Source organism: Rissa tridactyla, chromosome 9, assembly GCF_028500815.1.
Source record: "Rissa tridactyla isolate bRisTri1 chromosome 9, bRisTri1.patW.cur.20221130, whole genome shotgun sequence".
NCBI lineage: Eukaryota > Metazoa > Chordata > Aves > Charadriiformes > Laridae > Rissa > Rissa tridactyla.
The window spans coordinates 39,279,926-39,306,249 of NC_071474.1; the positions used below are offsets into that span (position 1 = coordinate 39,279,926).

The window sequence follows — 26,324 nt, forward strand, 5'->3', positions numbered from 1 at the left end:
CTCACAGAAAATGTGTGATTTCCGTTGCCAGAGAGATGGACTTTGATCTAGCAAAGCACATAAATGAGTAAATAGATCCACCTCTTAACAGAACAAATCAAAGTGCTTAAGCTTCAGCCCTTGCTCTTGTGTACAGGTAGCTCTGGTGGCAGCCTGCAGTTAGCACTACTGGTGGCTTTTGGAAGAAATGTCAGAAACAGGAACAGTATCCACAATAGGAAGGCAGGTTGTGATTCGTGAACACCAATTTCAGATGCATGGCATGCTTTCCAGATTAGAATCAGGTCCATACAATAGTGTCATTATGAATTTATATTAAAGTTCTTTCCACTGGCAGGAGAAATTGCTATTGCAATAACACTCATTCTATTGTTAGTAATAATTGAAATGCTTGAAATAAGAAAATAGTAGCTGATATTTAAACTGCTTATTATCAAATCACAGTTCCTTAGATAAAATCACTTAATTAAGCTGCATTCTATTTGCTAAACGTCTAGATCAGTATTCAATAGAGGTAAATAATGCTCCTATGATTTCTAATACCAGCCAGCGTATTCATTTCTTGAAGCATTACTACAATAACCAGCATTTTTGGAAAGCCGTGTTGTGTAGCCAGAAACTGAACTGCTGTGCAGTTGAAAAAGGATTATTAATTTAAAGTAAATGTTCAGTTAGACACACAAAGTCTTTCAAAGCCTCCAAATACTGTTTTGTGAGTCAAGGTTTCCCTTGTCTTCTGAAGTTATTATTTTTTATTGCCATGGATATTGATACTTGGAAGCTTAGATGATTTCTTTGACACAGCCAAGCAAGTTGTTACTGTGCATTACATGTAAATTGACAGTTCTCCTTTTTTTTTTTCTTATTGTTTTTTCTTTTTTTCTGTAAGACTCTTGTGACTCTTGTCCTGCTTTGCACTGAGAACTATTCAGAGAGATAACTCATGTCACCACAATAAGCACTCTGCAGCCTCCTTCATTTGTCATTGCTACCTGAAGGACGTTTAAGGAGGGAGATGCTGTTAACCTGCAGAATTTTTATCCTGAGGAAGTGTGACGATTCAGTGGATCACCTTATTGAACTGTAATTCGGCCATAAATGCAAAGAAATGATGTTTAAAAGACGTTAAATCTCTGACACACATTGACGAAAGAGAAGTTGGTACTGATGACTAGGACCTGATCCTAACAATCCTTGATCCTCCAGGTAGACTAGCAGATGTGATCTGTGAGTAAATAGTTGTTCCCTTTTTCAGCCCTGCAGTGCGATGTGCACAGTTTGATTTCTGCATCTGCCCAGAAATTCACTGTAGTATTTGGAGTTGCTGAAATATGGAATGTATCTCAGGTTATTAACTTGCATCTTCTGCATATGGAGAGAGGAAAACAAGCTTTGGCACAAGTGCAAGAGGGATTTGTTAGGATGATTGCAGTGTTCTTTGCGGTTTCCCAATAATTAAAAAAAAATAAAATTATATGAATCTCATTTTGAAAAGAGAGTTAGGTTTCAAGCGCTTAAGTCCCATTGTTTTCCTGGGGAACATGATCTCATAAATCACTGAAGTAATTTTTGATATTTTACCCTGTCACCTTTTCTATGCAGAACTTGCTAATGGATTCCAGTGAATATGTTGTCATTAGCTTTTAAAACTGATAATTAGGTCCAGTTCAAAAACAAACACATTTTTATTAGATGATTATGATCTTCTAGCAAATAATTATTTAAAAAAGCATAACAAATGCAACCATTTATTAAAAGAGTGCTGTTGACAGTATAAGCACTGAGTACAGAACTGCTTATTTTAGTGCTTGTTGAGCACCTGTCATGAGGTACCTACTCCTGGTAATGCTTTGTTGGCTTGTGATTTTAATTACTGTAAATTACTATTGAGATTGGTGAATTATAAGGGAAAAAAGTAATTTACATCAAATATTTTTCGTTCTGCATTGTTTTGAGGCTATTTTACCCTGCCATTGTGTACACGTGTTTTTTTGATAGAACTGATATAATTGGTATATTAGAGAGTTTCTACAGAAGGCGCTCCTAATTTTCAACTTTTAAAGAAGATGCTTAAATGATCAGACTGGTAAATTTCATGCTAATGAAACTTTCAGCTAGCTAATTAGCAAAAAAAAAATATAACTCACTGTTAGAATAATTGTCCCGCATCCTTCGACATCAAGTGTTGCAATTTGCAAAACAGCAAAGAAGTTTAAGGATTAAATGACAGTTTCAGTACAAGAATTGGCAGAGTGTAACACTTCCTGAAGGAGAAGCTGTGCTTTCTAATGAAAATGATTTCTGATTTATCTGGCCTCCTATGATTTTTCTGTCATTACTCCTAGACCTGGATCAGAACAGAATCCTGTGATCCAAATGCTGAAAATTTGAGAGAATTTGGACAGTGATAAATATTTCGCAGCTGGTTCACTCTGCTTATGAATGAGCTCTGCTAGAAAATCTGGCTCCCACAATTAAGTGATTTAGAGACCTAATTGCAAGGCAAAGGGGAATTGTAAGCTCCTATTTTTGTGGCAACCAAGGTAATTTTAGATCCTGAATCCAAATGGTGGAACATATGGAAATTACGGATCCAGACCTGGATCCAGATGAGCTTTGCAGAACAAAAACCCCAAAACCAGTGATGGAGAGAAGCTCATCCACAAGAATGGAGAATGATGGTCACGGGTGTTAGTGCAGTGGAACACACTATGCAACCGCAGAAAATAAGCCATAGAAGTAAGAGTGAGCTAGGAGCAACAGTATTGCTTAATTTTACACTGTTCTTCACTGCTCTCCTAAGTAATTAGTAATTATTTATTAGGTTAGTACCACGGGCTACAGCTGAGATTAGCTCTAGTCTCCTAGAGTTTGTAGTCTTAATAGGACAGATGAAAGGGTGAAGGAACAAGGAAGATGTAACAAAGTGGTCACTTGCATGAGGTTGTGCAGCACATCGGTAATTGACTGTGGTTGGGAGCCGGCTTGGCCACTGCAGCTGGTGGGATGGAGGAGAGCTGCAGCAGAGCCGGGGAGAGGACAGCAGCGTGGTGCCATGCTCGAGCTTCTGTAATTGCAGCTCAGTTATTCTGGTCATGAGGATGAGTTATTTATGGCTCTGGAGGGTGAATCGCAATTTGGATGGGAAAGAAGAGGTAGGAGAAAGGAGAGGAAGAAGGGAGATGTGTTTTGGAGTTCTCCTGCATCATGTGCTGAGGAGCAAACACCCTGTACTGGGCAGAGGCGATAGGAGACCAACGGGCGTACTCAGCACCCCTGGTAATTCTGTACTTGGCCACTTGTTAATTCTGTTGATTTCCTTTCGCTGTACAGTTGTGTAACACTTCAGGGAGCAGAAGGCGCTGAAGGGTGTGTAGGAGCAGAACGGCTCCTGCCAGGAGCACAGATGGTTGGAGAACAAGCCACCCTCAGCAGCCACGCTGGGGTTTTTGTGTTGGGTTTTTTTTGGTGTTTTTTTTTTTTTCCCTTCTTTTTCATTTCTTTCAAACCACAGTTTTAAACCAGGAATAGTTTAAACAGAAATAGTTGGATCCCTCCCACTCCTTTGTGGGGTCTGCATGTGTGTGTGCTCTCTGGGCACGCAGTGTGATGGCAGCAAAGCCAACTGGTGTTTTGTCAAAGGAGGGAAGCTGTGGTTTTCCCCTTTATCCAGAGAACAGGCAGTATATCTGCCCTGACCAATGGTGTGTCACATCCTTTGGGGTTGTCCGTGCAGTTGTGGATGTTGTTCTTGCTGCTTTTTATCGTTGTTGTAATTTATAGAATCCCTGGCAAGTATAAAATGTGGAGGTTGCTTTAATCTTGCTGGAAGCTGCACAGATCCCCTCTCCTTCCCCAGATATTGTTGTCATGGCACAAGGCTTTGGTCTGTCATAGTACAGCATTAAAAAAGACATAGTTTAGGCTCTTTCCACCTGATGGGAACTAGGAGATTTGTGAGGGCAAGACCTCTGCCAGTGTGTGGAAAGAAATGAAAGGGAACAACGAGAACAAGTGACCGTGTGTTGCTTTGCCAGTGATGTGAGGAACAGGATGCCCGTGTGTTTGGATGTGTTCCTGTCTCAGATGCGGACCTACACAGAGAGAATCTTTCTAGTGGAAAAGGGTTGTACGTGTTCATGGAAAGCCAAATGCAATGTGGTTATTGCCTCAAGGGATAAAGTTTTTTCCTGTCCTTTGGTAGATGTATTTGTGCGGGTTATTTTTCCATTAGCGCTTAGGTAGATGGAGGCAGCAGTACCCTGCAGGGTTCCTCATGGAGATGTTGGTGCACAGCTGCTGTGTACATAAAATAACTTGGAATAAGTATGATATATCCCTGTGTTAAAATGAAATGCGCTTATGTAAAATATAGGTTAAACGTGTTATTTTTGTAGAGTAAACTGTATGTGCACATATGTGCATATGTATATAAAGTTGTAAGATTTTTTTTATTTTCTTGGTGGTGAATGTTTCCATATTGCATTTGTGTTACTAGACTGAGTAATTAGGAGGTTTAATAAGGAGCTGAGATTCCTGACTTTCTGGTTTTTATAGCTGTATTCCTGATTTCCAGCACTCCTTTTGCCTTGCACCTGAGCATGTCAGTGCTCTGCCCTGGAGCACTGTGCTGAGCGAGGAGCTCGGGCTCGTCCTCTGCAGAGCAGCCTTCTCGGAAAGCTTGGAAAAGGCTTTGCTGCAGGTGGATGTCCTGCAGCGAGCTGCTTATGGGATTGTTTTTGTTTGTGAGTTTGTATGCCTGCAGATGGGCAGCATCGTGTCCTGATGGGTGTGAGCGGGCTGTCACTGCTGTGCTGTGTGGTGCCGGGGAAGGCAGAGGCTGCAGGAGCCTTGGGCCACCCTCTGATTTATCCTTCCTCCACTGCAGCCTCCTGTGTGATGGTGAGGCACCATTAGAGTTGCTGTGTGTGTCCCACATTGGGTCTGTGCCACCTGTAAAGGGTGTGCACGAGCTCTGCCCTTTGCCTTGGCCCCCTGGGAAGGTAACCAGTGGGTGCTGACTTGAGCAGCAGCTGCAGCTCCTGGGGGTGAGGGCTGGAGGTGCCCCAGTGTGATGGTGACTCTGTGTCTCTCTTAGCATGACTTTGTGATTACGCAGTGACTCATGAGAATAATGATGCGTTTCTGGAGGGAGAGGTGGAAGTGGAAAGTGCACTGTTCCTTCGGAGGGGGCAGAGTAGGGGCAGACAGTCCATGTATTGACTCCAGCCATGATGTGCCCGTACAGGATGGGAGGATACGGACCAGGGAGGGGGGAGGGAATTTGCCAACAAATATGCAGACAGAAAGACACTGTGGCTGGGCTTACAAATTAGTTCTGCATAGCGTTCATTCCAGTGCTCTGTGACTTAATTTAAAAAAAAAGAAAGCCTCATTGACCTTTGTTGTGGGATATGGAGTTCACATCCAGCCCCAGGGCTGGCGCTGGGCACAATGGTGACATTGCTGAACCGCGGTTGGAAAATCTTACCATTTTTACTGTCTAGAGGAACTATTTACAAATAATTTGGGGTTGGCTTTGCAGTTATACCCTGGAAGTGTTCAAGGCCAGGTTGGATGGGGCTTTGAGCCACTTGATCTAGTGGAAGATGTCCTTGCCCACAGCAGGGGGGTTGGAACTAAATGATCTTCAGGGTGCCTTCCAACCCAAGCCATTCTGTGATTTTTCTCCTGGTGTTATGGAATTTAACTAACACATTTTGAGGTTAGAAAAGGAGGAAATTCCCAGGAAATACCATTCAGATGTGAGGAAAGGATTTATCCATGCTCTTCCCTTAGTGTGGCATGGAGTCCCTTATTTCAGCTCCCAGCCACTTTGTCACTCTGCCAGAAGTCCTTCCTGAGCTCTAGGAAGAGATGGAGGGGCAGAATGCAGTGGGAATAGCTGAACTTGCATTGGCAGAGGGAAAACATCTAAGTATGAAACGTTTCCTGCTTCCTACCCAACGTTAGGAGGTTTCCATTTCAGGAAGGAAGTGTGGGTCTATTCTGTCATACCTGGGGGTGGGAGAGCCTGGTGGCTTAATTAATGCTACACGCCTCTGCTCCACAGTTGTAGACTGTAAACAGAGCTGATCAAATGATGGTGTGGGAGAGGAATTGTTTAAAATAAATTTTAATAAATTATAAATAATGTATGACTTGCTTCTGTTTAACCAACTCTAGCTAGCCAGCTAGTATTGCCAAGCTTAGGAAACACAGCAGCATGTCAGTAATACTCATGTGAGTAACTGCATTGGTTGTTGAATGCATCTCGTCCATGTTGAATTCAACTTTAGTTTACAATAATAAGATCTAAAGTCGCAGTCAAAGATCAGGGGTTTATTTCTCTTGGCACTCAATAGAGGATAGCTCTTATCTAGCTGTATCAGGCATTCTGCAAAATCAAAATTCAGTGGCCTTTCTGTTCTTTAGAGGGGGAGAGAAAGGGAAGATTTCAAGTCCTACTTTTAACTGCTTTGTTGTGAGAGGTTTGGGGAATAAAGGAAACTAGTTTAGACATGGGCTGTATTGCTCTGTCCGAATTAGCGGTGCATGTAGTATGGTTTGCTCCATGCAGATTCACAAACGGACCATAAAATAAGAAGAGATTAGAAGGAGTGAGGGGAGTCAAAAGCCATTTTGATGAAGGCAGTGCTACTAGGACTCATTCTGCTCCTCCCCTTGGCTGTCCCAGAATGGTGCTGATTAAAGAGCTGTGGAGTTTGGGGCCATGGCAGAAAGCACTGGAGTGAACATAGCTGGGATTGCATTAGATTCTGCGCTAAAGTTATGACCCTGATTCATTACTGAACTTAGGAATTCTGTTCACAGGTGCATAGGTGTTGCTTTCCATTTGTTGCCAAAGAGCATGAATAGTCTTAATGTTGTGCTGTTGGCTAAGGTCTTGGGATAGCTGGATTCAGAAAAAAATGGTATATTATTTAGCTATTATGGAAAGGAGCTAAATAGCATGAATCAGAAGTTTGACTTTAGTGAAGGTTAGACGTCTAAAACTCTGTGTGTCTCATCCTTATGCCTCCACATTTCCTTCCAACAGGAATAACAGCCCTTGCCTGTCTCCAGGGTTGTTGTGAGGATAAGTACATGGTGCAGTGGAAGCCGTTTAGATAAGCAGACTGATTCAGTGGGGATTTCTTTCTTGTTCTTTTATCCTAACAAAATACAGTACAACTCACTGAAGATGGGAAAGCCAACAAATACCTTTTTCATCCCTGTAGATGGTGAACCCTGCTTATTTTTCTTTATTTAAGAGGTATTCGGGAGGCAGAACAAAGCTCTGCTATCACCTCACAGCAAGTGACCTAAACCATTTAAGCTGAAACATATGACTCGGAGGAAGTATTTTGCAAAAACAGATGCACAGAAAGTCAATTTCCTATTCATATTTTGTTGTGGCAATTGGTACTTTAAAGAGATGGCAGACTTAAATTAGCTGGAAAAGTGACATCTTTAATTAGGAAAGCCTCTCTGCCAGCACATTGAACAGTTGCCAGTTTCTCAGCATTTAGGGACCATTGATTGCCAACAATGGCAGCTAAACTGCTTCTGGGTAGAAACTAATTGAATTTTCTCAAGTTAAAACGAGGATCTGAAGTCAAAGCAAGACGAACTCTTTTGCTTGCTCTCATTTTACTTACCGCTCTGATATTCTCAGCAGTCCAAGGGCCCTGCTGCATGTTGGCGAATGGTGCTGCCTGGGGCATGGCTGTACAAATCCCTCCAGCCTCAGTCATCCTGGGACTCTGCTCTTGCTGTTCTCAATATAGATCCATGTCTGCCCTGTTGGCCCTCTATTTTGGCGGCCGTGTTCTGGAGGGACTCTCTTCCTGGGTCAGTGCTTTTATTTAGATTGGTGCTGCCATGATGGGAGCTGGTGGAGCCAACCTGAGGAGCTGGGCTGTATCCTGAACATTCTGGCCTAGCCGGTGTCACCTGCTTGTTCGGGATGGGTGAGTGATCAGTGGTTGACATGATCAAGCTGTGCTGCTGGGTTATGGATCTGTGGGGGACTTGCCAACTAGACTTCCATTGCGCATCGTTGGTGTTGGTCGCAGGTCTGCTCCCTTTCCTGTGAAAGGTGAGGGCTGAGCATACCCTGACACGAGGCCCTGTGCCAGACTGGCAAAGACCTGGGGTTGGAAGGATTCCTGCAATTGCTTGGCTGCAGTGTGTGTGCTTTAGCTGTACTTCTGTCCCTTCTTCGGTAATTTCCTCAGTCTCAGGTGCAGCTTCTCTGGAGCAAGTCTTCAGTTTTAGCAGTTCCTGCCCCTGCAAGTCCAGGGAGATTTGTCTTTCCTCTGCCCAGGTTCTCCTCCTACTGCTCTTGGTAACCATCCAGGCTGAAGTCTTGCCTAATGTCAGTTCTGCTCCCATCCCATCCTTCCTCTCTCTTGCTATCGCGTGGGCTGAGGGAGCAGTGTGATTATCATTCCCTATAAATGCTGCCCAGACTTCTGGCTGCATGGAGATCCTGAGGGGAGTGCTGCTGAAGTGGGGTTGGATTTTTTTTCTTCTTCTTCCTCCCTCCCCCCCAGGACTTTTTTTTGCCAGTGCTAAATCTGAAAACTTTAGGAGTAGCTGCCTAACTCATGTGGAAGCTACAAAAGCTTTGCCTGAACTGTCTGCCTTGGGTCTCTGCTTAGAAGAGGAACTCAGAGACATAATTATGTATATCCCAGAGGGCGACTCAGTTTCTTATTTCCCTCTTTACCTTCATCTTGATTTATCTCCATTTGTCCCCCTTTCCCTTAGCAGGGGTTTTGGAGGATGGTCTCTGCTTGCTTCCTTCACAGTTTGAAATATAATTCTAGCTCAAGTTAAAATATGAGGCTGGTCTCTGGGGAAGGAGCCTGCTGGAAGGTGATCTTGTTCTAACCATTCGCAATGTGAGTTTATTAAAGCTATTCAGCTCCGGTAGACTTTCTTAGTGCTGTAAGAAAATGATTGGGGTTTTGGTCTGTTTTCCATGTAGAATCTAGGCAAAAGTTAAACTTTGTTTTCTGATCAAAATGGACGGTGGATATTTTTTTTTTTTTTTCCCAACCAACCTATTTTACCCCCAGGTGTTTCCAGGACTTTGTTTTCCTGTTAAAACATTCAGGAAAATTTTGAGGAGGCTCTTAAGGCAAGCTCTTGCCTTGCTGTGTAGCCTTTCATCCCTGGCAGAAGACAAGCGGGAGGAGAAAGGAAAGGCTCCTCAGCAGCAGCTGCAAGGGAAGGCTTTATTCAGTGTACTCAAGAAAGGCAACTTTATGTGAGGCATCGGCTGAGTCTCCGGTGGGCAATGGCTTCCAGCTGTTGTTTGCTTTGGAAATGTGTGCTTCTGGCCTAAAGGTGTGGGCTTCTGCATCAACCCAGCCCTGTCTTATGGCTCTTTATTAAAAAAAAAAAAAAAGAAGCTTCACCAGTGTGTCTTGTCATGAATTATCTACCTTTGCTGTCTGCAAGAGTCTTCTTATTAAAAGAAAAAAAAAAAAAAGCTGTTGGGATAGGTGAAAACTTGAAACAAATTTGAAGATTGAGCAGGAGAAAGAATTCGGTTAAATCTTTTGTTAGGAAAGAAAATCCTTTTTTGACCAGCTGAGGGTAAATTATTCAATTTCTTCCATTACCCACTGGTGTTAATCCAGAGCAGAAATATTTTGCTTATGAAATGTACAATCTGCTTTCAGGTACTTTACAAGTGCTTTATTTCTATTACAAATACAGTGAAAGGAAAAAAGATGCTTGCACATTTTATAGGCCCACTGTCAGGGAGACACTCTTCTTGCCTCGCTTTCTAGTGGTAGGTGGGAAATGTAGAGAGACTGCCAAAGGGGAATTATCTCCAGAGATACGAAAGGAGATTTTCTCATCACTTTGTAAAATGACAGCAAATACATTGCCTAGATTTGGAAGAATAGGTTAAAAGATGAGAAGGCAAAGATGTGGTGAAGGTTGTTCACTTAAGAGAAGTGTTCTGGGAATAATCTGTATGGAAAGCGAAAGGGACAAATTGCTGGGGAGTGTATGAGGGTTTTAAATGAAGGCTGTGAAAAGTCTACTCGGCTGTTACCGGGGAATGGCAGGAACAGACAAGTGCCTTGAGGAAATTGCGATTTCCTGTGTTTCTGTCAGCCCAGACACCAGGACGCAGAAGGCCATACGAGGCTACTGCCATGTGTCCTGCATTGCAGCAAGGATGGAGGAGAGGACGGACAAACAGGTGGCTGCTGGCACGGGGGTCAGACTTAGCTGACGTTGAACAGAGAGAAACGAATACTAGCAAAACACTGTGAGGGAGAAATCCTGGGGAATGTGTGAAGTGTTTCCTCAGGGGAGTAAAGAGGTCCTGGAGCAGAGGATGGTGAGACTCAAAAAATCCCTACGATAAACAAAGCTGTGCGAGTGTTGTGAGAGATGGGAGCCCTGCCCTGTGACGTGGGTCTCGGGACTTTCTTGGCAAGCAGCAGGGTCTAGACTTTTGATTTAATTTGAGATTTTTACTGTTAAAAGAGCTGGTATGTTAACTGCTATAAAGCAGATTTCTAGTAGTTGAAGCAAGCAAAATGGTTTAAGTGTCTTAATAAACCTGCAAAGACTGAGGAGATTAGAGGTTAGCTGAGAAAAGGAGGTGCTTTTCTCCCTCCCATAGGACCAGAGGTTTGGTCAAAGAAGCTGTGAAAAGCAGCAATAGTATCAAAAAGCCTGTGGTGCCACAGGTGAAGCCTGCCCTCCTCCCCTCGTGGACAGGAGTGGCCATTTGTGCTTCCTGATTCTTTGGTCTTCTGCTTATGGCACTTGGTGTGTGCGGTGTGACTCAGACTCACACAGAGGAGCAAAGTGATTTGGTGTAGTCAAAGGCAAAGGCCTTGGAAATAACACAGAATATGGAAGAAGTGGTGGCAAGGGGTGGTTTTGAGAAATGTTTTGCTGTGCTGTGAAACTTCTGAAGTTCATTGTGTGGTGCCAGTGGGGAGTAAAAAAACTCAATAAACCTAAACATTGAATAAAATATGGACAGGGGCTTTAATGTCAAGAAACTGAGAAGGCACTTGGGGCTTTGTGGCCAAACAACTGTTGAAGTTGGCTGGTGATGAGATGGAGAGCTCTTGCTACTGTTTGCAGTCAAAGCTGTTTTTCCGCAATGCTGTTGAAGATCTGCCCATTTATTTTACCCATTCAGTTTTTCTATTTGAAGATGTAGGATTGGCGCAGGCTTTTAAGAAGCTTGCTCAGATTTGAGATAGGTAGTGCGAATGCATCACCTGTGTGGACAGCCCTGGGCCCCTATAGCCCCTGCATCTGTCTCTGGAAGAAATGTCCTGTCCAGCCTGTCTCTGCTCATGTCTGTCTCTGCTCCTTGTAGGAGAAGCTGAGCTTTGGCATCATGTTAAACCTCCCTGTAGCTTGCATCCAGCCTGGGAACAGCCCTTTTACTATGGGGACAAAGCTGTTTGGACTAGTTTCCTCCTTTCCTGCACATCTTGTGCATGACCTGAGATGGGTGGTACTGCAAAATTACCTGCAAGGTGCAGGTTTCCATTATCCTGGCCAATTTGATGCTTCTGTCAGGAATGCAGCCTTGTGAATGTACTCTTTGCCTCCCGAGATTCACTGCTAAGTGTGGCACTTTGAGAGGAGGTTTGCCTCTAAGACATAAAAGAACTAGATCCTGTTTCAGTGTTAGGTGTAAAGGCTTTCAGTCTTACTAATGTTTTCCCTTGGAAAACTGCCGATTTGTATTGCAAATGTGTTTATATACTTCTTTTAAACTTTGGTTATTTTTCTCCACCAAATAGTATTCTTAGAGTAAAAATGCAGTTACCTCATCAAGAGAAGTTTAGCAGTAGAAAGTCAAAGAACTTTCAATCAAGAATAGATTTTAATAAGGTCCCAAGATCCCCAATTAATTCTCCTTCTTTATTATTTTTTTTATATACTCATCAATTCTGGGCCACCAGTTGCATGGAGTGTCCTTTAAAAATAATTAATACTGCAATCCCTTAAGTATTTTCAAGGTAAATAAGTTTTAAAGTTGAAACACAGTAACGGTAAAGAGGTAGAAACTGCTGGTTTTTGTACTTGTTATATATAACTATAGGCCCATATAGCTAATCAAACATTTCTAGGCAGATCTGGATCGATTTAGAGATTACAGCTGAAGCAGGGGTTGGATTGCAGCTGGATGTTGTTGAACTTGTACAAGCTCTCTTCTTGACACTTTCTATATTACAGCTTCCTCTTGCGCTTTTCCTCTTCCCTATGAAATCTTGTATTATCTGCAGGTTTTGAAGACTTTTTTTCTAATCTGGGTTGCTTTTTTTTTTTGTTTTGCTCCTTAAATAGAAATTGAGAAAGGAAGAGAGTAGTAATTGACAATGAGATTATGTTGGAGTGAAGCGAGTTGACTTTGTTGTGTGCAGTTGGATCAGCTGGTCTTCTGGCAGAGTACAGTTCAAGAGGAAAGAGCTTTATATTTAAGCTTATGGGGAAATACTGAATGTGACAGGGTTGTTACAATGAAGTCATCTTTAGAAACTAGCGTTTAATAAAAACACATCCTTTCTGTTGGCATTTTTAGTTTTGATCAGGAGTGTGTTTTTAAGTGAATCTTGTGTGTCCCTGCGTGGCAGGCTTGGTCTGCACTGCAGGGTGGTCTCACAGTGCACGGGCTGAATTCCTTTCCAATGAAGATAAACGTGAAGAAGGGCTCCCATTGCTTGCCTAATGCACACTAACTGCTAGCAGGCATTCATTCCGCGTGACAGATTAGTGCTGAGCTGAACGATAATGGTCAGAATGCATAAAATGTGGGGGTTTGGTTCTCAGCACCCTCTGTTTCAGTCCGCAGGCCTGCCCTGTCGCACTGCACTGCTTGCCAATGAAGACCAAGCTGCAGTCGGGTAATTTCTTCCACTGAAGTCATGGACTTTGCTTTACCACTGGGAAAAACAGAGAACCAATGTTTCAGTGTCCTACAGGTTTTGATAACTAAGAGTCTGGCTATTACAAGCAGCTGTTACGAATGTCTAAGAAGGTAACGTGCAGAAAAATGTGTGCTGTAAATGTTTAACTTCTGAATTACTTGTGGAGTTTTTGTTGTTTTTCCTGTGAAGTCCAGCTTTTTCCTTCTCTGAAACTTTGGTCTGTCTTGCTCTGAGAGGGACTTGTTACTTGTATGTATGCTGCGACCTAGAAATGTGCACGTTAGAAATTCGTCTATAGATGAGCGAGACTGGATTTCTGTATTCTGCAGAACTAATCAAAGCTCATTTTAATAATGTGATTTGTCTTAAATTTTCAACTGGGTCTAAACCTTTAGACTTCTCAATCTGCCTTCCAGTCATTATAGACAGATTTCTGTATGAATAATGCATAATTTTGCTTTAAAAATCAGTCTACACAAACCTACTTCATTTTCACTTTTTATTGATTCCAGCCGTGGTGGCTTGCATACATCAGAAATTTCACAACTTAAAAATGTGCCTATCCCTACAAATGAGTCATTGATCAAAAAAGGTTAATCTGACTGCCTTGATTTTTTCATTGTCTCCCTTTTTTGCTTGTATCTAACTAGTGAAAACAATTTCCATTTAGAAACTTCAATTTTCAAAAGGTTAGGGATTCACTTTCTCTGCTGAGTATGTGTGCATACAGTGTATTCATTTAAGGAACCCGTTCCAGAAAATTTGAACCCATCACAGTAATTTATTATTCTAAGAATGCTTAGATTATGCTTCTCTCCCAAACAGATTCATCTGTTGTTAACTGCTAATATTTTATTCATCATAAAGTTCAAGTACAACAGAATTTGATGTTTTTTGAAATGGTGAAGAAAACATTTTTGGCCTCTATGTTGCAATGAAATGCTGGTATGTCAGCCAGAAAAGGAAGGTCAAAGAAAGCGTACCGCCCCCCGATGAGCAAGACTTGCAAACTAGTAACAACAGATGAGGAGGACTGAGGTACTCAACTTTTTTGCCTCAGTCTTCACTGGCAACCCCTCTCCCCACACCTCTGGAGTTGATGGACTGCAAGGCAGGGACTGGGGGAGCAAAGTCCCTCCCACTGTAAGAGAAGATCAGGTTTGTGACCACCTGAGGAACCTGAACATACAGAAGTCTATGGTCTATAGGATCTGACAAGGTGCATCCCAGAGTCCCAAGGGAATTGGCTGATGTAGTTGCCAAGCCACTCTCCATGATATTTGAAAAGTCATGGGAGTCAGGTGAAGTATCCGGTGACTGGAAAAAAGAAAACATTGCACCCATTTTTAAAAAGGGTAGAAAGGAGGACCCTGTGAACTAACGACCTGTCAACCTCACCTCTGTGCCTGGGAAGATCATGGAACAGATCCTCCTAAGAAGGTATGTTAAGCCACATGGAGGACAGGGAGTTGACTCGAGATGGCCAGCATGGCTTCACCAAGGGCAAGTTCTGCCTGGCCAACCTAGTGGCCTTTTATGATGGAGAGACTGTATCAGTGGGCAATGGAAGAGCTATGGATGTCATCAGTCTGGACTTCTGTAAGGCCTTTGCTGCAGTCCCCCACGACATCCTTCCGTCTAAATTGGAGACATATGTATTTGATGGGTGGACTGTTTGGTGGGTGAGGAATTGGTTGGATGGTTGCATCCAGAGGGTAGTGGTCAATGGCTCAATGTCCAGATGGAGATGCATGACAAGCGGCGTCCCTTAGGGGACCAGTACTGTTTAGCATCTTCATCAATGATGTAGACAGTGGGATTGAGCGCATCCTCAGCGAGTTTGTGGACAACTACAAGCTGCGTGAGGTGGTTGACGTGCCTGAGGGATGGGATGCCATCCAGAGGGACCTGGACAAGCTTGAGAAGTGGACCTGTGTGAACCTTGAAAGGTTCAACAAGGCCAAGTGCAGGGTCTTGCATCTGGGTCAGGGCAACCCCTGTTATCAGTACAGGCTGGGGGATGAAGGGATTGAGAGCAGCCCTGCTGAGAAGGACTTGGGGGTACTGGTGGATGAAAAGCTGGAAAGGAGCCAGCAGTGTGTCCTGGGCTGCATCAAAAGCAGTGTGGCCAGCAGGGCAAGGGAGGTGATTCTGTCCCTCTGCTCTGCTCTGGTGAGACCCCACCTGGAGTACTGCGTCCAGCTCTGGAGCCCTCAGCACAGGAAAGACATGGACCTGTTGGAGTGGGTCCAGAGGAGGCCATGAAGATGGTCAGAGGGCTGGAGCACCTCTGCTGTGAGGACAGGCTGAGAGAGTTGGGGTTGTTCAGCCTGGAGAAGAGAGGGCTCTGGGGAGACTTTATTGCAGCCTTTCAGTACTTAAAGGGGACTTATAAGAAAGATGGGGACAAACTTTTTAGCAGGGCCTGTTGTGATAGGACAAGGGGTACTGGTTTTAAACTAAAATAAGGTAGATTTAGACTAGATATAAGGAAGAAATTTTTTAGGATGAGGGTGGTGACACACTGGCCCAGGTTGCCCAGAGAGGTGGTAGATGCCCCATCCTTGGAAACACTCAAGGTCAGGTTGGACGGGGCTCTGAGCAACCTGATCAAGTTGAAGATGCCTCTGCTTGTTGCAGGGGGGTTGGACTAGATGACCTTTAAAGGTCCCTTCCAATCCAAGTGATTCTGTGAAATTGCCAGCAATAATCTTTTTTTTTTTTTTCTCTTTTTATCCCCTTCCCTTGATCTCATTTCTTTTCCCTCTTGAATATCCCTGTATCCAGGCACTCTGTCATCTCAGTTCTTAATTACTTTTTTTGCTTTCTGAGCTGGATGTAGGAGAAACCCAAAACCTGACTTGGAGGTAATGGTGGGAACCCCTGTGGGCTCCAGGCAGCCATGGCTGAGCCCTGTGGGCTGGGGTCTGGCAGGCTGTGAATTCCCACCTGCAGAACCGGAGGCTGCGTCTGCCCTGGTGGGCTGCGATGGTGCAAACAGGGCTTCTCCTGCGTCTTCTCTAACCTGCTGCAGTCATTCCTGGTAGCTAAGGTGTAGTCTTGAATCAATGCTTTGTGATTGTAGGAATTAATAATTTTAAAATAGAAAAAACCACCTCAGCTTACATGAGGAAGAGAGATCTCTGTTTCACATTGGTAACAGCCTCTTCAGAGCAGGTTTTCCCACTCTCCTGGAAGGTGACTGACAAAATCCGCAGAGGAGCTTTGCTGGAGAGGTTGCAGATTTGGGTCCAAGGTGCTCTTTGAAGTCCTGAGTGGGTGGTGAAGGAGAATTTATGTCGTTCTTTTAGGAGAGGTGATTTCAGCATGGAGTTTGAAGATCTTACATGGAGCACACAGAGCTTTACAGAGCATGTCGCAAAACTTACTTGTGCAGTAGCAGCCCCTTCTGCGGGGTGGCAGGGACCTGGGGCAGTTGGGCTCCCTCCGAGCAGTACAGATGCTGCTGTGAGTAGGTGCTAATGGTCCTCTGCTGCTGCTGGTAGCTTTCACCCACGCTAGCAGAGACACTTGGAGTACTTTTTTGATCACATCTGAATTATTTGATGTCTCAGAGGTTTTATTGTACAAAACCTCTGTTTTTGTTTTTGTTGTTTTTTTTTTTTTTTTTTTTAAACAGCCACTGTGTGATCTGCATATTCTTCCCTTTCTCTGTTGTTTTTAGTGCTCCATTTCATACTGTTGTAATGTGAAGGGCAAAAGCCTGTAGGGAACCGCATACTGCTATGCCGCTTTTCTGTGCTGCCAAACCTCTTGAGGTGAAGTGCCTTAAAAGCAAGACTGTCAATATTAAGCTGTTAACTGAATGACAGAAGTGCTTTGCTGACCACTTGTTAGATGCTTCGTTAGTTGTGAAATGCCAAGTGGATTTTATCCTCACCTGTAACTCCCCCGACTCAAACATGCGCATCAGGACTCTGGTTCTCATATGGTAGCTTTAATTAATATACAGATTTCTTCTTTAATATCAGGAGATTGAGCAACATCAAGGAAAGCACAGGCTGTGTGAGAGATGCACACTGGAGTGGGGCAATGATGATGTGGTATGCAAGTGTTGACGGTGAGCTTTCCCACTTCAGTCTTGATCTCTCTGGGTCTGGGCCGTTACGATTAATTCCCACCATGCTTGCAAGCGGCAGTTGTATGATTAAAGCCTGCTGTCGGTGTGCCAGGTTTAGTTTTCCTTATAGAAGTGCTTGCTGCTTGGACATTGCTTGCACGTGGCTCCCTGGCTGCCTCGTGCACATCCCCATGTATGTGCTGGTACATGTTACGTGGGCGAGGGGCCAGGAGCCTGCATCCCTGTGGCCACCCAGCACATGGACTACAGGCATTTCCTTTTCTGTTACTTCCTCTCTCATTCTGCTTGACACCTGTGTGAGCTGGCACTTAAATATGGTCCATCCAGTCTGGGGCACTTGTACCCCTGATGAAGTTGTAGATTCAAACAAAAATAGAAATCCTTCCTGTCCTTCCCATGGCAGTTTCAGCCTTTCTTCTGTTGTTTCCTTAGCAGGTCAGCGGGTTCTTTGGAAACCAGTGCCTGAGCCAGCTCAGTAGCCGGCTCTGCGCTGAAGCGATGGGACAAGCAACGCTGTGTCCCAGTAGATTATGTCTACTTTGAAATGCTCTCAGCCACTGCAGCCGCAGGGCCTCGGTCTCCTGCCCGTGTCTGTGGCGAGCTGCCTGCCTGGCGTGCTGCCTACTAATGTGTCCTAGCGGTGCAGGTTTTCCCTGCTTCAGAATTTTATATCCTTCCTATGAAACAGAAATAGCTGCGAGGATGTATTTATTCAAAGCATTGAGGGAAGGGGCCTTCCTTCCAGTCTGGCTGGCTGTGTGGCATTTACCTTCTTGTGTCTGTCAGGAATTTCATTGCTAAAATGAGCCTTGCAGACTGCTCCTCTCAAGACTGCTTCTTCAGCAGGGGCAGAAGCTGTTAGCGATGCCGATAATAACCAGCTGCCTTCATTTTATGTAGTGAGGCAATGTCCTAGGTCTCCGGGAAACTTCTGTGGGTTGTTTGTCATCACTCTTCATCACGTGCCCTTTGGTCTTGTGAGATTGATGAAAGAATCACTTAAGCATCTGATTACATGTACCCTTTTTTAAGACAACATTTGACTAATAAGTTGGTGTTTATATTTAGTCCCAATTAAGGATTTTTTTCCTGAACTGGGCTCTAAGAGCTGGCTGTAACTGCACAGACTTAAAAAGACAAAGATGTCCCATCTTGGTAACTGGATGAATTATTTATTTGTTCTGGTAAGGTCAAAAAGATGTAAATACAGGGCTGGATTTAAAGCTTGTGAGCAGGAAGACATTCATTGCTTTGGTGGACTCAGTCTGTTGAGAATGCTGGACTTCAGGCTTCCGTATGGGCCCTCCAGCCTTCCGTATAGGCTGACCAGGGGAGGCAGTCAAGACAGAGAAGAGACGGAGCTGGAGCACTTGGGAGCTTTGTCCCAGCTGAAGATGCTGCTGTCATGAAGCACGAGAGGTTTGGTGAGGCATGGGAAAGGCTGTGGTTTGGGAATGCTCTGTGGTGAAATCCCAGGAAGGTCGCTGCCTAACTTCTTGTTTAATTTGAGTGCCTTGGTGATAAGCACAATGACAGTAAAAATAGCTGCCAGGACAGAATGATAAGGAGGATTATTTTTTTTTTTTTATATTAACATATGGGATATTGCTGTGCTGGTTTTGTTTTGCTTTTTTATTCCAGTTTTAATTTGAATTGTCTCAGTACTTGAGACTTCAGTGCCTCGGAGATGTGATAACCAGCTGCCAGATGTTTCATTCTCTTTCTCTTTTTCTAGAGACTACCTGAATGTGCAACATGCTACATTTTTCACAAGGTGTGGTTATAGTAGGATTTATTATCCTCTCCCATGGCAGGGGGGTTGGAACTAGATGATCTTTAAGGACCCTTCCAACCCAAACCATTCTAGGATTCTATTATGGTTTCTCCTGCATATTGTCCAAACCGTTGGAGAGGACTCCTAAATTGAAAAAGAGCTTTTAAAAATGAATATGGCAGAAGAAATAATTAAAAACAAGGAATAAAGCATAACACATAGGTTTGATATAATTTTTCTAAAAACTTAATTATTTTCCGTAAGCCCTAGCAAGTTTGTTTTACACAGAGAAGGGAAACACCACTAACATTTTATTAGCACCTTTGTTAACCTGGCCTTTTCAATCTAACAGCAAAGAGTGGCTTGAGGGAGAGTGTTACAGCTTGTTTCTTACTCTTTTGACATCTTGTCCAAATTAATGACAAAGCCACATATAATGTGCAAAGTGAAAATTAGTTTTTGCTGGTGCTCGGAGACCCTATGCTAAAACTCAAAAATGAAAATTCTCTTTTCTTGAGCCCAGTGACCTAATCTCTTCCTGTGAGCTACCAGGGGGAGGGTGGGAGAGAGAAAAAAGGGAAGTGGGGAAAGAAAAAAGAATTTTAAGTTTTTCCAAGATTGTGATTCATTATCCTTTAGCTCTCTGGAATGCCACGAGACTTTTTTAAGCATCCGCTATTCGTTACTTGGCAGAAAGAGGCTGATAGCTTGAGACGTGAATTGTCATTTTATGCACAACACACTGACAGATCAGTGCAAAAACAAACCTACCAGAAATTACATTTTAAAAATGTATAAAGACACTGAATTAACTAACAGAGAGCTCGCAGGCAATATTCTTAATGCTGTGATAAAAGACAGGAATGAGGGAGCTGCTGGCATTGTGCCTCTTGTATTTGCACTGATTTTATGTACCTGGTGCTATTGCTTTCTAGTTGTTCTCTCTTTAAAGAGAGTGGGCTTTTCCAAACCTCAGGCGGAGGGGGGGGAACCTGATTTTTAGCTCTTTGGAGGCAGAACAGAAAATCCAACTATGTGGGGAACTGCTTGAAAACAGAGGGGGATCTCCCTTATCAAGAAAGGTGTCAAGTCAATAATTTGCCCTCAATATGTGTCTAAATTTGAATAGGAACTTGCTTTTGGACATGCCAGCACTTTTTCTAGTCTGTGTCCACACACAGTTGAAGTATTCGTTTTTGGTTGCATAAATGTCAGCTTGGCTGTTTGGGCTTTAAGAAACTGTTTCCAAAGTGATCCTTTCCTAACAGGGATCAGCCAAGGCACATTAGCAGAGAAGGAAGAAAGGTTTCATCAAGACCCAGTTGGCAAAGCAGACATTGCAATGTGTGGCAAGATAAGGAAGGGTTTCACTCACCCATTGCTTTGCCCAGCACTTCTGTGAAAGTGGCAAAATGTTAATTTCAATTTCTGTAGCCCACCTGTGCATTTTATTGTAGCCCACTATTATAAAGTGCAATACTTTGTTCTCTATCTCTCCATGAAGTATTAGAAGCTTTTTTCTCATGCTTAGTAGTCCAGTCTGTAATTCTCAGAAGTTTTCTTACTTGTTCTGAATGACTTTTGCAATGGTCTGATTGATTGCTTGGAAGTTGAATACTCCCATGCAAGTACTCAATCCGCCAAATCTCAAACTGGAGCTGTGCTTCAGTGACAGTTAATTGGGAGTTATTTCTGGTTTTCTACAGTCAAGAGGTACTATTACTGTTTTTCTCGGAGTAGCACTTAAAGGCTTCAGTTAGAGATCAGGTCCCTCCTACACTAAATGACATCTAGACGTATTGAAAAACAGGGTTCCTGTTCCATAGACTGTAGAACTAAGTTACACTTTTACAATGAAAAAGAAATCTTGAGAAAACTAGTACTGAACGCCCATTTCAGAGGAGCCAGGGAGAAAATTACTGGTCATTCCAACTACTTCTGGATAATGCATTGCCTTGAATTTGAGGGGGAAGGGCTTACCTGGCTCTGTTGTCAAGGGTGCACCAAATTGAGTATTAAAAAAAGCAATGCTTTGAAGTCAAGCTGCGGGCACACAGCAGTGGGCTGTATACACTGACTTGACATGTTGACCCTGACTATTGCAGATCCCATGGTAACCCTTGGAATATATATGCATGTATATGAGAGGACTGAGCAGAGCTCTTAAATTTCAAGAAGGGAAATCACTGTATCACTGCTTTCTGTCTGACCTTGAAAGGTCTTGAATTATTAAAGAGTGCAACCTAGTTTCCAAGCTCTGTAACTTTTAAATGGCATAACCATTGTGAAATTTAGTTCTGGAATAATTTAGGCAATTTTTTCTGCGTTACTTTAATTACAAAAATTGGATGTTTCTCTTGCTTCAGAATGTTTTATCATCTTAATTAAAAATAATAATTTTATGTACACTGCAGTGCTGTGAATTCAGTATAACAAAAGTTTGAATAACTCATGATACTCTTGCAAAAGTATCTTGAGAAGCTGAAATACTGGAGGAGTTTCTGATAGCTGAGCAACATCTGACTTAGTACATACTTAAGTTATATAGGGATCTAGGTAGCTTTTAAATCCCACTGGGGTATGAAAGTGTTACTTATGCTGCCTGTAAGCAGAAAGCAGACTCCACTGTGAGAACTGGAGATGGACCAAGCTTTGAACTTCTTAACAAAACCACCTACGTTTGGGCAGTCTGGGCTATGAATGAGAAGATTTTGAATAATGATATAAAGATAATATCCTGTCCTTTGGCTTAGACGTTTTCATACAAGAAGCCTTCCATGTTCTTGTATGATGCAGGTGGTGATGGCATGTAGTCTTTGCCCCAGACTCGCCCTTGACATGAGGCAGAATCAGGATTACAGTGGTTTACAGCTTTTTATATGTCATTTATTAACATCAAAGGAGTGATAAATCTCCCCGATTCCTAGGTCTGTGTTATTTTATGTTCTCTTCTACATAAGTGAGCTTTGTATACTGCAGGAGAAACTTGCAATGGAAAATTCATCCAACCCTCCATCTTCAGAGACATAAACATGTGTCCATGTTTCAGCTGGTACCAGAAATGGGTTCTGCCACAGGAGCACTTGTAGGCTGTGGTCGAAGCTGAAGCCTTGCCTGTGGGACAGCTTCAGGTCTTGCAAATCACTTTGAGCTCCATTTAACAGCGAGGCCTTTGAATTCTGGCTTATTGTCAACATTTACAGCAGTGTGAGTAGAGCAATTAGTGCCTTGTGCTTTGTATGTGTGGTAATAACAGAGATGCTGTTTTCCCACTTTGCTAAATTGCCACAAGGCAAGTAAACTTCCTCCTGGCTCTGTGGAAGGAGCCTGTAGTGAAAGACAAAGTCCCCTCTGCATCTAATATCAACCTCTTGCTGCTGGGCAGGAGTATCTAAAGAAAGCAGGCGTGGGAATGTACAAGTGTGTGCTGAGAGGAGCAGCAGGGCAGGTTTTTTCAGTATAGATGTGGGCCAGGGTCTGTCAGTGCATATTCATTGTGGTTCCACTGGAATAACAGCGCGATGCAGTATTTTGATGGCTGTTGTCAGCCGTGTGCTAATATAGATGCGCTTACTGCCGTGTAATTTGTGTCCATGCAGAGCTGCTTCAGCAAAGGTTGGGGGAAACGGGGAGGGGTGGAGAAGAGCAATTAATTTTGTCTCTTCAGAAAAGCAGTGTCCTGTGGACTCTGATATGATCACATCCAGTTTTTATGCTCGTGCATTTGTCACAGATCAAGCCCTGCTACCTCTACCTTTAAATGTAATTACTTTAAAAGAGGCAGTGTCTGATTCCAGGCTCCTGCACCGTGCCAGAGCTGTGCAAATGTCCTGCAGGAATCCATCCTCCATTGCTCAGGTACCGAAATGCTGTAAAGAAGCATGACCTGTCCCTTTTGCTTCCTCTGTCATAATAAAATAGAGACACCTTTCAGAGTTAATTTCAGAATATTCTTTGTTGTTGGGAGTAATTGGATAGCCTCGAAGGGCTGAAACCCCCCACAGACAATCAAATGCACTTTTGGATGTTTGTGATGTGATTTGCAATGTGTTTAAAATCTCATTGCAAAGCAACAGACAGCTTCCAGACCCCTCTCTCTCTTTATCTAAATTTGTAGACTAAAAACAGTGTGGGTTTTAATTAGGAGATAAAGTTAAAGCTGTTCAGAGACGAAAAATTGAAAAGAGAATTGCTTGCAATATGCACGTGCATTCCTTTTTCTTAAACGTGCTCGTGAGTGCACACACTCACAGTGAGCAGGAGCTCCAGCTTCGGCTTTCTCCGTGGGGCCGGGGCTTGGCGGAGGTGTGGAGCCTCAGCACTGAGGGCTTGGGTTAGGGGTGGCCGAGGGTCACCACTGAAGGATCCCCTGTGTCTCTGCCAATGCTGGGGACCGGGACCGGCTGTTTCTTGTTGGCGGAGATGTAGCTGGGGCAGGCAACTCTGCTGCTGCAGTCTGTAATGAAAATTGTGGAGCCAAGGACCACGGCACCAGTGAGACCTTCTGGTGGGGAAGCGCTGTGCCCTCGGCACCATGAAGCTCTCCCTGCGCCATGTGGGCACGCGTGCAGCAGCCAAAGGGTTGGGGGGTGTCTGAGCGTGGGAGATGGAAGGAAATGCCACGTGGGTCTGGACCCGTCCCTTGTAAAACTTGCACACTGAGGGTAAATAGTAACAGTTGGTTTCCGCTCTGTGAGAGGAATTAAGCATAATAATGTGTTAGCCTAGACTGCTACCTGCCAGAGTTAGACAGACTCAAGACTGGGATAAAAAAAGATTGTCATCTGATTTTTCCATCTGGATGAGACTGCTCAGTTTGCCTGCACACTCTGTCTCCGGGGGCCGAAGAGGAGCGGCTGCTGCTGCACTCCCTGCCTTGCAGGAGGAGGTATGACCACCAATAAGGGGTCCTGCGGAAATACAGATGCCTTTCTGCCGCGAACAGAGATGTAGATCCAAACGTGCTGATGGAAAACATCCTGAAAATATGCACATTGACCAATTGGTGTCTCTCCCCCAACTTGCTGCTCTGCTTCCAGAACTAAAGTGATTTTAGATGCTGGACAGATTTCTACAAAATGTTCTCAATCCTGCTTGTAACCAGTTTAAAGGTATATTAGCAAAGAAATGAAGCGACAGTTGTAAAGTATCCAGCATATTAATGCTAAAATGATATGACCAGCATCCCACAAAAAGAGGTTTTCTATTTGATATCTAGAAATTAAACTGTATGCAACTATGATGAAACCATTTATCCTTTGTCCGGTCTAGCTGTCCCTACCTGTTCAGTCAAGCTTCCCCGAACAAATCAGTTTTATAGCAAAACCACAAATAGTAATTACTATAGAAATGGTACTTATTCTAATTATCCTCCAGCGGCTAGACTACTGCAAGAGTTAAGCCTCATTTGCATCTTTCTGCAAACAGATGTGGAGAGCTGTCATATCACAGATAGTAAGGCTAATGTGTAGGGGGTGGGATATATCAGCTTTCTGGTCTGGCTGGTTAGACTTATAATTTCCTGCCAGTTTATAATGGCTTCTGGTTATTTGATTGTAAAGGGGAAGGCAGGCACTTTGGGGCTTAGGCAGCAGGGGAATTGACTTACCTGAATGTCCTTCATCTGGATGTGATTTGTTCATTTTTAGATTTAAAGACTACGCTGGTGTTTATCTGTCTGCTTAAGCCCATACTTTGCTTCCTTGTATGTTTTATTTTTAACTGCAAGATTTTACATCCATATTAATAAGTCATCCAAGAAGTATTGTAGCGCTGAATAACCCGCGCCGTCCCAGTGAAATAATTGTCACAGTTTGCACAAATAGAACTGTCTGGTTTGCTACGAGTGACACAAATGTAAAGGAGCAGAGTCCAATAGTAGAGACAGTGTTCAGAATAGGTTTTCAAGGATTTATTATTGCTTTGCAATGCATTTTTTTGTGAAATAGGCAACTGGGCTATAGTTCAACTTATAGTCTAACCTGCTGGTCATTATTTAAAATCCTCAAGTCATTTTTAATCTCCAACTCTTCTTTTCTTCATGGGTGGCTTTTTGGATGGACAGCATGTCAGCTGCTAACTAAATTTCAGATTTTAGGAAGGCCTTTAGTCATATAACTCAGGATGATAAAAATCCTATTTAATGGGGAAATACTCCTTTGCCATGGGCTTGATCAATAAATTAAATAGATTAATTAAATTAAGCTGTCAGGACCAAGGACTGTCATGAAGTCAGGCCAGCGGAGTTGGGCCATTTATCAGAGGCAAAAATTTGTTGAGAAAAGGCAGCCTTTAATGGGTAATTCTGGAGTGCATGCAAATGAGCAAGTACATAAAAAGTCTAGCAAGGAGTGAGTGCCTCTCATCTAATCACAAGCAGTATAAAAGGAGGTGGATACGTCTGTGCAAAGTCATTAAATTTGCTTATCAAACTCCTTTCTGTGAATTTTTGAACTTCAAGTTCTGAGGAGATGAACTGGCTTGTGATGTGGGTATATAGTCTTAGGTATTTCCAGTTTTTAATCTTCACTGAGGAATTCAATTGGTTTTATGTTTTGAGAGATATATATACACTCAGAGACATATACATATATATGTATGAAGTGATTTAAAATGCAGGGTTATTAAAAAATAGGAAAGCTTTTATTGCTTTCAGAGCACTCGGAGAAATTGAGCTCTGCAGGTGGGATCCAGCGCAGACCAGTGCATTCCTGCCACTTCTGTGCAGGAAACTTCTCGTGTCATTTATGCCTGGTCCCATTATCTGCTCACAGGAGAGTCCTGTCGGTCCTGGTCTGGGAGAGTCTCACAGCTGGGTGCTGTGGGCATCTGCTCAGGTGACCCCAATGACCGTACCAGGGTCTGCTCCTTCTCCCCAGTGAGCCAACGCTGGAGAGGGATGCTCAGCAGAGTTTCAGTGCCCACTTACTGAGGTTCAAGAGACAGAAAGTCATAGGAGCTCCATATCTTTGCCCTGTGTACTTTAGGTTGTTGAAAGAAGGTGATAACATTTCTCTGGCAGTTCTGGGTGTGATGGCTGAGGGAGCTCCGTTAAGATTGTGCCACCTGAGGAGCCCCACAAGGCCTGCTTTGTGGGATCAGCAGAGCAGCAGCAGCTCCTGGCTCTCACAGCAGAGGAGCCGCTTTGCCACGGACCTCTTTGCTACCACGTGTTTCTCTGCGGATGCAGTGGGAGTGAGATGGTGTGCGCTTCCCAATGTAGAAAGCGAAGCAGTGCATATAATTGCATGAAAGTTGCATCTCTGTTTTGGTACTTCCAGTTTAGCTGTAAAGCCCTGACCATATGGATGTACTCCTACAGCCACTCTGGAGGCAAGCTGAGAATAAAATGAGCTGTGTGCAAGTGCTGCAAGCCTGTGTAAATGAAACCTGCCTGACAAACCAGAAACATGCCTTTTTGGTGTATAATAAAAATAAAATTCTCTCCAGGCGTAGAACCTTACGTACGTTCAATTCCTGTTGATTAAATAGTTCTGAGCTCAAAACAGCAAGGGAG

General features: G+C 43.4%; 1 protein-coding gene across 5 annotated transcripts in view; it reads left to right on the forward strand.

The window, feature by feature from the left end:
- Nucleotides 1-26,324, forward strand: part of IL1RAPL2 (interleukin 1 receptor accessory protein like 2) — a 398,133-nt gene that overhangs the window by 67,288 nt on the left and 304,521 nt on the right. Inside the window, exon 1 of one of the 5 annotated variants that reach the window (XM_054214554.1) lies at nt 17,970-18,458. The exons of the other annotated variants lie outside the window; for them this stretch is intronic. Coding sequence (XP_054070529.1) covers nt 18,440-18,458 — 19 coding nt within the window. The 5' untranslated portion in view covers nt 17,970-18,439. Of the gene's footprint in view, nt 1-17,969; nt 18,459-26,324 lie in introns of those variants that run through there. 5 annotated transcript variants of the gene reach the window in all.